Source organism: Panthera uncia (assembly GCF_023721935.1).
Source record: "Panthera uncia isolate 11264 chromosome C1 unlocalized genomic scaffold, Puncia_PCG_1.0 HiC_scaffold_3, whole genome shotgun sequence".
Taxonomy (NCBI): Eukaryota; Metazoa; Chordata; class Mammalia; order Carnivora; family Felidae; genus Panthera; species Panthera uncia.
Genome location: NW_026057584.1, coordinates 69,271,086 through 69,284,197, shown reverse-complemented (window position 1 = coordinate 69,284,197; position 13,112 = coordinate 69,271,086). Strand labels below are relative to the sequence as shown.

Below are 13,112 nucleotides of genomic sequence, written 5' to 3'. Positions count from 1 at the left end.
AATTGCTAACTCCAGAAAAATGTACAAGGAGTTTTTGACATCTGAAGATTTTTACTTTGCAATTTACCTTCTTTCTACCCATCTTAACTTTGAATTTTTATGAGTTATCATCTTACAATTAACTCTGAAGTCTTTATTGTCCTTGTATCATGGGTTAATGTGTTAAGCCAGGTCCTAAGGGTCTTCTTTTTCTTTGCTTGTGCTACTCAGAGAAACTGTGTTTTGTTTTGTTTTTTTAAATCCAAATGCTAGTTGAATTCAATCACGTGTTTGTAATAAATGGCAGCATCCATGCAACATTCACTTGGTCTCTGTCCTATTTTATATTCTTCAAATAGAATATTGTACACAATTGATAACTTTGTAAATCATGATTTTTTTTACACTAAAAATTCTTACAAATCACTGAATAAGCCTATCCAAAAAATCTAGTGATCACAAACCATAACAAAATATACGATTTCCTATTTGATACCACTTAAAAACTGGAAACGAATACATAATTCATTTATTCATTTCAGTTTATATGAAATTGAATAAGAGGCAGATTGTGTTTAAATTACTATGAATACCCAATGTATTTGGTTTTTCTGGATTCAACTGGCTAGTAAGTATTATTTTAAGTCGATCAGGAATTGTAATTGCCTTTGAAAAACAGCCTTTATTTTGTTTAATAAGAATATTAATCATGAATATCAGAGAGTCAGTTGAAAAAGTTAAGGTTGTGACATGAGGACTATGATTTGTTCTCAATAGAATTTTAAATATATAGACATTACTTGTCTGGCACAAAACTGCTGAAAGGATCCCTACCTCTGTGGTTTTTTTTACCTTGGTGTTTTTTCTATGAGACAAGTAGTCTCAGTTTGGATACATTTAAAAAAGTCCTTTGATGGCTGAGAATCTGTGAAGTGTCATTAAAATATAAGGAAAAGATAGCAAAATCATACTCCACCAGCCCATCCAGTTCTGCTTTCTTCTATATGCTCCTGGGTCTAAAAGAAAGAAAGATCATGTCAAGCACGCTATTAGGAGAACAGTTTTTCCTAAACATGATCTGGGCATTTGAACCTGTTAAGCTGCCCACTCAAGAGTGTACCATTGCTAATAGCCTAACTTCACACTTGAATTTAAGATGACCGTATTCAACATCTTATACATCAACACTATTGCATATACATGAGCAATCTAAGGGATGGATCTTACTGAAAACCTTTAATATTTCTGGTTTAATTTTCCATGAGGCAGTGCCTGGAATTATTTCATTTATGGCAGCTGAGCACAACCCAAGCACTTGGTGTCATATAGTTTAAAAAGACATTTCAGTGGTGTCTGGGTGGCTCAGTCAGTTAAGTGTCTGACTCTTGGTTTCAGTTCAGGTTGTGATCCCATGGTTTGTGGGTTCGAGCCCCCCAGGTCTGCTGACAACACAGAACCTGGCTTGGGATTTCTCTCTCTCCCATTCTCTCTGCCCCTCCCTCCACTCGCATGCCCACTCTCACTCTATCCTATTCCAAAAATAAACAAATAAACATTTTTTTAAAAAAGTATTTCACAGTGGAGTTTAGGTTAATTTTTTTTCTTTTCTTAATCTTATTAAGTAGGTAGGAATCTTAAAATGTGCACAGAATCTTATTTTGGTGTACATTTTAGGATAGTATAATCATTTGTTGATCAAAATTTAGTGGGCATAAAAGGATGAATAGGCTTTCCTAGACAAATAATTAGAGAAAGATCATTCTAGGTGAAATGAACAGCACAAAGACCAGGCCAGCTTAGTAGACCACAGGGGTGGTTCCATATGGCTGAGTGGAAGGTGACTATGGAAAAGAGTTCAAGAGGAAGGAAGATGTTTGGGTATCAGAATGATCTTGGAGAAACTTTTACGCCACCCTAGGAAGTTTAGATTCCCCTTCTAGATGAGCCCTTTGAAGGAGTTCAAAGTCACAATTTGGAAAATATAATTGTGAACATGATACAGAGAATGGATTACAAGTCAGCAAGATAGAAAGAGGCAGAGATATCAACTGGAAGCCTACTGGAATGTTTGGGAAAAAGGATGATAAAGGCCTTAATCTAGGTATGGATAGCAAATATGGATCAGAGAAGATGTAGCCAGAGACATTTAAAAGTTCAAATCCTCAGAATAAATTTGAGGGCAAATGGTAACCAAAACCTCTGGTATAGATAAAAATTGCCTAAAGAGTAAGTTGAGAGTTATGGTAGAGACTAGATTATTAGCAATCATTTTCTCTGTTTGCTAAGACTATAGCTAGGCTACTTTTCCCAGGCCTGCTTCCAGTAAGATGTGGTCATATGATAAATTCTAACCAATGGTGTGTGAGCAGAAGTGACTCATTCTACGTCTAGGCCTGACCTATATAAAGCTATTATATGTGATCTTCCATTCTCTTTTCCATCCCCCAGTGGGATGTTGGTGATCAGGTTTGAAAACCGTGGACTAGCTTTGGAAGTCACTAGATGAAGACAGCACAAATGCCATCAACCTGGATCCTAGAGTGACTGTGCAGAGCAGAGCATCCCAACAATTAAAATTCCCCACAAACCTGGAGTCAGTATTAGGTGGTTACCTCAATGTGTAAAAATTTTCTTTCTTCTTTTTTAAAAAATTTATTTATTTATTTTTGAAAGAGAGAGAGAGAGAGAAAAAAAAACACAAGTGGGGGAAGGGCAGAGAGAGAGAGAGGGAGACACAGAATCTGAAGCAGGCCCCAGGCTCTGAGCTGTCAGTGCAGAGCCGGAAGTGGGGCTTGAACTCACAAGCCATGATGACATCATGACCTGAGTTGAAGTCAGATGCTTAACAGACTGAGCCACCCAGGCGCCCCCCAAAATTTCTATTGTATTAATTGTATTGTATTGTATTGTATTGTATTGTATTGTATTGTATTGTAATAATAAGAAGGGTCTTATTGGTGTTGTAGCAGTTAGCCTACCTTACAAACACAGTAATTTGGAGAATAGTAAGATTTATAAAGAAATCATAAAAAGAAGAGCTGAAAACAAAAGGTCAGTGAAGTAGAAAGGGAACCATGAGAGAAGGTACTGTCATAAAAAGCAAGGGAATAATAAATTTTAAGGCACAGCTTTGTTGTCTAACACGACACTTTGCAGTTCTTATCTGAAAATGTGTTCCATGTATTTATCAAATTATTTTGAAACAGAGGTTGCTTTGAAATCCTAAGGTTAATTAAACCTGGTATTCTAAATTCAATCACTGTTTTGGGCCGTAAAGTTAAAGTTTATATCCAAGGAATTCCACATCTCCTTGAATAAGCATCTTTTATATTCTGTCAGTTTAGATTAAAGTTGACCCTGATTTTTATAAATTAGAATTTCAGATTCCAAAGCAATTACTGTTTTTAAATGCCTAGTTTTAAGAACTAAAATCTTAGTCTAAATGACTGATCTTACAGGTTAAAAGCAATAAGTAAAACCAACAATTCCTAATACCTAGATTCAATAAAAACATTGAAGATATATTCATCCCAAGCTGATTTATCAGATGAATGGTTTCTAATTAACTACCACAATCAAGTTGATTCTTTTTTTTCCCCCTATGGTACTGCATTGAAGCCAAAATCTTTCTGTTTTGTATAGCAAAATATAAATAAGATATAAAAAAAAAAAAGCTTCTAGCATATTCCATCAAAATTAGTCAAGCTTCTTACAGAGTAGTGATTTAAAAAAATATTTTTAGCCCAAGTAATGTTGACTATAATAGTCCTGATATATTTCCAAATAGATTCATATGACTCTTTTCTTGCAAAACATAGTGTCCTAATTTCAAGAAGGAATTTAGTGATTTACTTTGATTCCTCTGTGCTTTTTTTCTTGCTTGATAAAAAAAGGTTTATTCTATATTTGGTTTAATGAAACATGTCTTCATAATTAGAAGTCTTATGAAATGTATCCATCAAATTTCCTATTTAAAGAAAACATTTTGTGTGTCTGAGTCTCTAATAGGAGTACTTATGAACAGGCTCATTTTAAAGCTTTTAGATTGGTGGAGTACTTTTCTAACGCATTAATTTAACAGATTATGTTTGGATTTGAACAATAGAAACAATTAAAACTCAACAATAAATCTGTGCTTAATTTTCAACTTTTCCCTTCCTAAAATTAGCACAGTATTTCTATTGTATTAACCCACTGAATTACTGCAAGATAACAGGATGGCAAGATAGTTTGACCTGATATTTCATGTCATATTCTTAATTATCTGCTTTTAAATTTTACAATGGGAATGTTTGGCTTTCTTTTGATGACATCAATTTCCTTCAAAATTTTTATTTTTCTATTTTTACATTGAATAGACATAACACCGTTGGCATTTTCCTGTTTTATTTTTTTATCTATTTCTTTTTTTTTTTTTAATGTTTATTTATTTTTGAGAGAGACAGAGACATAATGTGAGTGGGTTGGGGCAGTGAGAGAGAGAGACAGCAGAATCTGAAACAGGCTCCAGGCTCTGAGCTGTCAGCACAGAGCCCGACGCGGGGCTCAAACTCACAAGCCACGAGATCATGACCGGAGCCGAAGATGGACACTAAGCCGACTGAGCCACCCAGGCGCCCCTCTGTTTTGTTTTAAGTAGAATATATCTATTTCCCTAAAGACCCATCTTATCTTCTCATCTTCATCATTTTGGGTTTTGTTGACTACCAATCTTACATTCTCAAAAGGATGGAATTTCATCCTAACTCAGAACCAGATACCTTATTTTTCCAATATTACATTGTTTCATTTAGTCTTTTTCTCCATTCAGTTTCAATGCTAAAGTCATTCAAGAAAACAAGGAGTCTATTACTTATTTAATAAAAATAATGGACTGTGAATAAAGGGTTGTTTTTGTTTTGTTTTGTTTTGTTTTGTTTTGCAAAGCAATCAAGAGTTGAATGCAGTAATTCTGGCTTTATAATACAAAATGTTAGCGATAAATAAGTCCTCCCTCATACACTTTCATCTTCAGAAATACACCTCTGTGGGTTTAATATGACCTACCTTTGGACAATCCCATGTCTGCCAGCCTTCTCTGAAATCACATATAGACAGAACTGAAACATTCTGGATTCTTTTCAGCCACTGGAAACATATTCGTTCATCAGTAACCCATGTGAGCCAACTGAAATAATAATCACTGCAAATAAACCAAAACAACAGTCACTACCATAAACCAGTATGATGTCAAATAATTTCTCAAGTTCTGTTTTCTCAAGGATGTATTTTGTTATTATGAAATATCTATTCCATAGATAAAGAAGGTAGAACTTTCCCTTCTCTTCAGAGAAAAGTTTAAATATACTTCCTGACTTTTAAACAATATCTAATAAGAGAGTTGGTTCATCTAATGGAATTATTTTATATTCGAGCTTTCTCCTCATTTTGGACTTTTATATCTTGGGAAACATTTTAAGACATGAGGCCAAAGCTATTGGTCGATATAGAGGGGGGGAAAGCATTAAACTGGTTATTTTGCATGAGTAAACTCAATTTTTCACTTTTTAAGTGGTTGAGAGAGCCAAGTGTGATAAATGCCCATCTTTCTCTCTAGGTAGTTTGTATTAGAAGCCTCGTTTTAACTGTGACCAGGGTCAGGGGTTGAAATTCAGGTTTAGTATCATAATCAGAGATGATGTACACTAAGTAACTCTATTAGTGCTTGGCATACAGTTGGTGTCAATGAATGGCAGCAATTATCACTCGGCTCTGAGAATGAACCTATAGATGGAGAACATCAATGTAAATAACCTAGTAGTTCTACTACGTAAGGCTACTTACTTAACATATCTGTGCCCCTGGTTCTTTATCAAATGGGAATAACAGTATTACCAAATGCAGAGCTTGCTGTAGAATTGGCTGAGTGTGCTTAAAGTTCATGAAAATTCTGCCTGCTCCATGGTAAGTGCTGAGAAAATGTTAGCTATTACTATTAAATTGTTGGTATTTTACAGATGCTCCTCTTGACTCCTTATACAGTACCCTTTCTATCATTCCATTTGCTTCCTAAGGAGAATGACAGTTGAAAGAAAGAAAGAAAGAAAGAAAGAAAGAAAGAAAGAAAGAAAGAAAAAGAAAGAAAGGGAAAGAAAGATGTACTTAGTCTAAGTTTCCATCAACTAGATTGGTGGTAGTTGGGGGAAGTAATGGATCATCCCCCCAAATAAAGCCATTTTAAATTATCCAAGAGGGGCGCCTGGGTGTCTCAGTCAGTTGAGCGTCCAGCTTCGGCTCAGGTCATGATCTCACGGTTTTTGAGTTCGAGCCCCGCGTCAGGCTCTGTGCTGACAGCTTGGAGCCTGGAGCCTGTTTCGGATTCTGTGTCTCCCTCTCTCTCTGCTCCTCCCCTGCTCGTGCTTTCTCTCTTTCACTCTCTCTCTTTCACTCTCTCTCTTTCTCTCTCTCTCTCTCTCAAAAATAAATAAACATTAAAAAAAATTTAAATTATCCAAGAGTAGATTCACCCTGGCAAGGCCCCACAGAGGCCTCTGCTGAGGTTCTCTTTCCTGTCAGTGATCAATCATTCTGCCCTGGCCGACTCTCCTGCAAGGGGCAGCATGCCCTGGCCTGTTAGGGTTTGGGAAGTAGTGAGGAGGCCCACCAGGCTGGGTGTGGGCAGCCTCTTACCTTGATCTGCTTCAACCATAATGACCACAGAGGACTGATGGAGGGTTGGAAGGGTTGCTACAATCAGAACTAATCAGACAGGATCTACATATGGCCCCAAGCTGGGGGAGTGAGACTGATTCATGTCCCTGTCTCCTTACAGTGAATCCCAAACAGATAATTGTACAACCAGATAATTGTGAATAGACTGCATCCTAGTAAAAATTGCTAATATTTGGAGAGGGTTGGCCTCTTGTTAGTCATGCATATGTGATCAAACATGATCTATATGTGATCAAGCCCTGGGCTTGAGAGAACGTAGACCAGACTTGAAACAAGACAGGCTGAGAACATATATGAATTTTATTATTTGCCCACTGATCCCAAGTTTACATTCACACATCTGAGGGGAGTATCACTTAGATTGATCACTCTGATCGGATGACATCCTTACATGTGTGAAAGGGGCTGACACTTTAAAATCAATTTAAGAAATGTCATTTTTAATTTGGTTACGTATTTAGGTTTACATGCCAATTTTATTTATTTATTTCTGCTTAGAGTATACATATCATAAACTCACTAGAAAAGAAGTGTAAATTTCAGCTAAGAAATTTAAGTGTTGAAATTCAGGTTAAGGTGGAAAGAGAGCATCTGGGCTTGCCCTACCTTGATGCTATCATTGCTGGAACTGGCACTTCTATGGGACCTATATGCTCAGGGTGAGTGGCATCGATAATAAATAACCGAACAACAGGATTCTTAGCTCCAGCCTGCCGAAAAAATGGAGATTATATGCTCATAAATTTTTAATTATGACTAACATATTAAAGACACTTTAGGAGTTTAGGCATTTTTTATAAGCTTACAATATTAAGTATATCATTGTTGAAAACATTTGAATTATAACATGACCAGGAATTTCATTTCGATTTTACTTGCAGGGCAATTACAAATATTATGTCAACCAGAGTGAAGACACATATTTTAAGTGATTAATGAGAGAGCTTTGATTCGTAGGGGAAAATAATTTGGATATGGAAATGCAGTGCCATATTTGATATTCTCTTTTCTGACTTTCAAGACAGATATTTCTTCTTCTTCTTCTTCTTCTTCTTCTTCTTCTTCTTCTTCTTAGGATAATTATTATAATCACTTCTCCCTGTACTGGAAGGCGTGCAGGGGGGAAGACAGTATAAACAATAAATAACAGAAGATATTTTTTGCTTTTTGCCCTATACTTTGGCCTAGGACAATCATCAGTCGGTCTCCTAGCTGGTTACATTACTACTGTTATCATCCCCCCAAATTAGGGAAATGTCACCTCCAAATAAAGTGCCTGTAGAATTTGCACTTTTCTTGTTTTGTACTTTCTGTGCTATTATACACCCTAAATTTACATGACAGTGTAGTTCACACCCAGACAGCTTCTTAGAGTTCCTGTTATTTTAACACAGAAAAAGAGAGTCTTATAATTGTCAAACAATTTAAGTCCACAGAGTTCAGGTTCACAGCCTTAAATGACTCCATGCCGTTTGGATTTATCTAAAGAACTGTCCAGGCTCTCCTCTGACCTCCTGTTTCACTGTGAAGCTTAGCTGGGACTTCTGGTTTCTTTTGAGTTGCCTCACCTCTCAGCTTGATGTCAGATGTTTCAACAACTCTAGTCTTCAAGGAAACATGAAAATTTGGGTCCCAACTTCTCTGTCAGTGTCAGTTAGTCCTCAGCTCTGGGTTCCTCCATTTCTTCCTGCTGCCTTACACCCTCTTGAAGATCCAAATTCTTTTACGTCTTGGGTCCCAAGTGCCACTTCTCTTACTTCCAAACATCTTCAGTCTTTCAGACTTTATATACAGCCGTTGAGGGGTCTCCTACCTAAAGATGCATCTCCTATCCATTATCTTTTCTCACATGACTTTTAACATAAATTTTAGACTATCTGGAATTTCTAGTTCTTTATACCCACTGTGACTCGCATCATAAACCACTTGTGTGTACACATATCCATAGAGGGACCCACTGGGTCCATCTGTAACAGTGTTCTCTTTGGCAAGTAAACACAACAGGGACCAAAGAACAAAGAACTCTTTTCTACAGTCACTTCCATTCCTTGTAAAAGAGGAGAATTTATTATTTGATCCCTTTTGAGAATTTTTGCCTAAGTCAAATTAGGATACGGCGCTTCTCCACTGTGACCTTGCTGTTCTCCTACTATACATACAGGAGCCCTCTCTTCAGACATGGGACTGAATGAAGTGTTTCACTCAGAATTCTAGAATGGTTATACAAGAAACATTGGGTTCATTCCATGTCTAATTTCCTCAAGGAAGACACTAGATTCACACACTTAACCTACCTTATATGTCCAGAAAAGATCATAACTCATGCCTGCTTCTACCTGACAGGAACATCAAGTTCAACATTTGTATTTTCCATTCTAGTTCGCATTTACATGAGAATTCAAGAAGGAATTGCAAAACAGAACTTTACCCTGAATTTGGAGCATGAAAGATGAAAAATTAAAATTAAGTTAAGCTTGTTTTTCCTCCATAATCTAGACCATATGTTTTTCAAAGATTCTGCGATGGATTTTGCAAAGACTACTTCATCCAGCACAACCAGATGTCCAAAGCAACAGATGTCCACATAAATAATAGAGCACAGTACAATGTTTGCCTTACAATGCACAAGGATAAGAAGCTCTCCAAACTTGTTGATCCCACCTCTATTCATGGTGTTGGTTGCTCATTTTGACACCAGAGGAATGGAAGCATCTGCTGAAAGTACTCAACATACCTTGGGGTATGGAATATTTATTGTTCTAGGATATTGTTCATCACCATAATAGGAATAGGCGATAACTGGTATCTCGGTATCATTAAATTCTGCATATGCCAAAAATTTTCCATTAGGAGACCACCAGAGAGCGTATTTTGTAGCAAGCATTTCCTCTGAAAAATAAAACACAAGCATACAAATAACCATTATGGCTTACTCTTAAAATTATTGCAAATTCTTCAAAATATATTGTATTAGCCATTTACTGACTGCAATAATTTATTTAATGTGGGTGTGACATATGCCAAAATTTTGTTATTAAAAAAGATAAATAATCTGAGTTTAAAGACATAGCCTAACTTATACCTCATTTCAAACATCAATCAGTCTGCGTAGGAATTGATATTAATCAGAAATGTAATTCTTTAAGTAAATTAATTAAGCATTTCAACAATAAATAATTTTTCCCTTGGGGCAGCTTCTGGTTTTTACAGTCACCTAATGTAGCCCAAACAAGGAGAACTGTAATTACACTACAAGAGTGACATAAGTGTTAGATGTTGACTTTTTCTCCTAGGAATATTAAAAAAAAAACAAAAAAACAAAAAAAACCAAAAAACAAAAACAGTTCAGTTATATAATTTTTAATAAAGGCAAGAACTATAAGACTTCTTAAAGTCCAGTTAGGTCCTGGATCCTACATGGCCTACAAAGAGGACACAATTCACAAAAGTATCAAAAACTAGGAATATTTCTCTGCAAAATTATGTAGACAGTTGTTTAGTTTTGGAAGAAAGATTTATTCCTCAAGAAAAAAGAAACCTGAAGAAATGTACCAACACAGCATCGAAGGACCATAAGCTTCTTGAAATGTGAATTATTACTACCACTTTATAATGCTCATGAAAATCAGCTCTACCAGCCTGATTATTAGATTTTGTTCTTTGAGAACATGTACATCCTGTTCATAACCTGATAACAGCTTTCAGAAATGCCACCATTCATCTTGGTAACATACCACTTGGCTAAACTTTACTAAATACATGCAATTATTTTCAATTAAAAGCCTAAAACAGCAATGGTAGAAAAGGAATATGATTTACCTTCATAAACCCAGTCTGGGATCCCATTGAATATTTTATTTTCTCTTCCATTAAATGTTATTTGAAAAGGTGGGTCTTCTGGTCTTTGTTTCAAATAGATATTGTTTTGATAGACATATGCCTAGAAGTGGTGGTAAGTTAGTTAATAAGGAGAATTCCATAAGAAATACAATAAAGCCTGCAAACTTGTTTTAATTATTTACCTAATACCTTCAAAATGCATGGTAATCCAGATGCAAGAAGGAATCACAACTAAAGTATCATTTTAATAGGTCAAAAAACCAATCAATTCACATTGACATCAGTTATGATTTTTAAAGTCTATCAAATAAAGCATAAAGTTTACCATATATTTGTTGTTTTATTACTCAAATAAATAACTGTACATATTAACAGAAAGTCAAATAAATCTTTGAATATTAATAGCTAGCCAGATCTAATCTTTATTTAGAGTCCTTAAATAAGAGCTTGGACAAAATTTCATGTTGTCTGAAGCTAGTCTGGGAAACTTGTGAAAACCATATTTTTCCTCAGCTTTCTGGCACAACGCATTCTGGCTGAGTATGAGGATAAAGTTTTTGACTGCGATATTTAAAGAAGTCTATCCATGAGCTTGAGATTTTGCGGAATTCTCAGATGAGTTTCAATTTATCAAAACTCTTCCCGTTTTTAACCACTAAAATAGTCATGAATTTTTTTTTTCCTTTCAGGCAGGGAAATTTAACAAAGGCCAAAATCAAATGGCTCCTCTTTTATTTAAATGATTAAACACTTCTATAATTTAAACACTTACTAATTTACTCCCAACAGGCGACCAGCATAAATACTGAATTGGACGAGGAAGCTCATTTCTTCTTACAAACTGTCTAGAAGGAAAAAAAAAAAAAAGGGAGAAAAAATAATAATAAACCTTGCTGTTCAAGGGGGAAAAAAAGCATCTTTACAAACAGAAAAAAGTAAATAATAAAAATGAAGGCTCATCCTCGGCCTCCTCAAACCTAACGGAAAGAATGTGACAAAATGGCACTGGAGGCATCGGGTTCTGGTAGCAGTTCTTTACCAGTTACTTAAGTCACTTAATTTCTCTGGGTCTCAGTTTTCTGACCTTTGTAATGAAGTGAATTAAAGATTTATTAAAGATTTATAGACTGTGAAAGTGAGACTATCTCTAGAAATCATCTGGTGGAACACCTCATTAAAAAAAAATAAATAAACGTGAGGTTAGAGAGATACGACTTTTTAAAATCACATCGCTGGTTCTTGGCCGACCCTAATTAAACTCAAGTCTCCTAACCCTCAGGACTGTAAAATTTGTACACATCAGGCTGAGATGGTCGACGAAGTGCCTTCCAGCTCTAAAATGCTATAGCTGTGCTGAAGTTTAATATGTGCTCTTCCACATTCTCATTTACAACCCCCATCTCTGTGAATGCATATGCATTTCAAATTTTTGAAAATAAGATGCCATTTGACAATCTCCCCAGGGATCTGACTTGAAATCAGAAAAGGAAAGGAACATCTGATCTCAAACTAAACTGAAAAACAGATCATACACTGGGCAGTATGCCTTAAGCTTGCAAAGTTCTCCACCCATGGGGAAATTTCAAATATCTTATTGGCCAAAAATCTCACTTTGGTGCCTAGACTCACCCTGCAAATACTCAATTGACTAACTTGCACTGTGGGGCTTTTGTAGTTCTTCAACGAGAATGTGTTCAGATTTTTGTAAGTGCTAAAGAGTCATAGGATACCATGCTTAAGTTTTGACTATTATCTTCTTGAAGATTATATTAATAGTTTCATCAAGACTGCTTTTGAAGATAAACGAAACAAGACTTGCCTCCAAGGTATACATTGAGGAGCCTGAAGAAAGACTCTTTGTCCTCTCCCTCAAAAAGCTAACTCCAACCTGGACCTAACATGCCTGACACTTCTACTTTTCTCATTCTTTTAAAGCTGGAACCTGCAAAGAATTGTAACGCACGTTACTTTGACACAACTTATTAGGTCATGCAGCCTGAGGCCTAGCAAGCCGTGAGGGAACACAGGCAGATCAGCTTTGACTGGGGAAAGAGAGAGTAATGGCCATGGAAGAGAGAGACCGCTGGTGAAGCAGTGAGAATCCTGCCTGCCAGAGGGCAGTATATGAGCAGCAGGCACTGGGAAGGTCCACGATATATTGAAACACATGTGAAGGCACAGGCAAAGGAATGATCCAGAAGAAAAGGCATTTCTATCTCAGGCCAGCGTTCATGTTACCTTTGACATTGCAACGCTGTCTTAGGTTTCCATATGCTGTGGAATCATCTATGCAGGCATGCAGACAGCGCCAAGCTGAAAATCTCAGCGCAGAGTCTCTTCATGACTGGCAAGTCACCACAGCTGCCATTTTCTATGTTTTCTAAATAACTAACACTATGAGAGAAAGTGGAGGAGGCTGCTCACAAAGGCTGTCGTCTCCTCTCAGTATTCCTTCCCATGCTTGAAACCAGAACTATCTTCACTTTCTCTGTGGTAGATTTTTATAGACTCTTCAGAAGCATATAGAAAATTTGGAATTAGTGGTATGTGGTCTTGCCTTGAATCTCAACAAATTTGTCATC

The 13,112-nt window shown here is 36.3% G+C and overlaps 1 protein-coding gene across 1 annotated transcript in view; it reads right to left on the bottom strand.

Moving 5' to 3' along the window:
• The window catches only part of FAP (fibroblast activation protein alpha), a 73,661-nt gene that overhangs the window by 37,666 nt on the left and 22,883 nt on the right, over positions 1-13,112 (bottom strand). Inside the window, 6 exon segments of the mRNA XM_049615588.1 lie at positions 951-995; positions 5,026-5,161; positions 7,297-7,400; positions 9,425-9,579; positions 10,510-10,630; positions 11,303-11,375. Of these exon segments, the coding sequence (XP_049471545.1) occupies positions 951-995; positions 5,026-5,161; positions 7,297-7,400; positions 9,425-9,579; positions 10,510-10,630; positions 11,303-11,375 (634 nt within the window).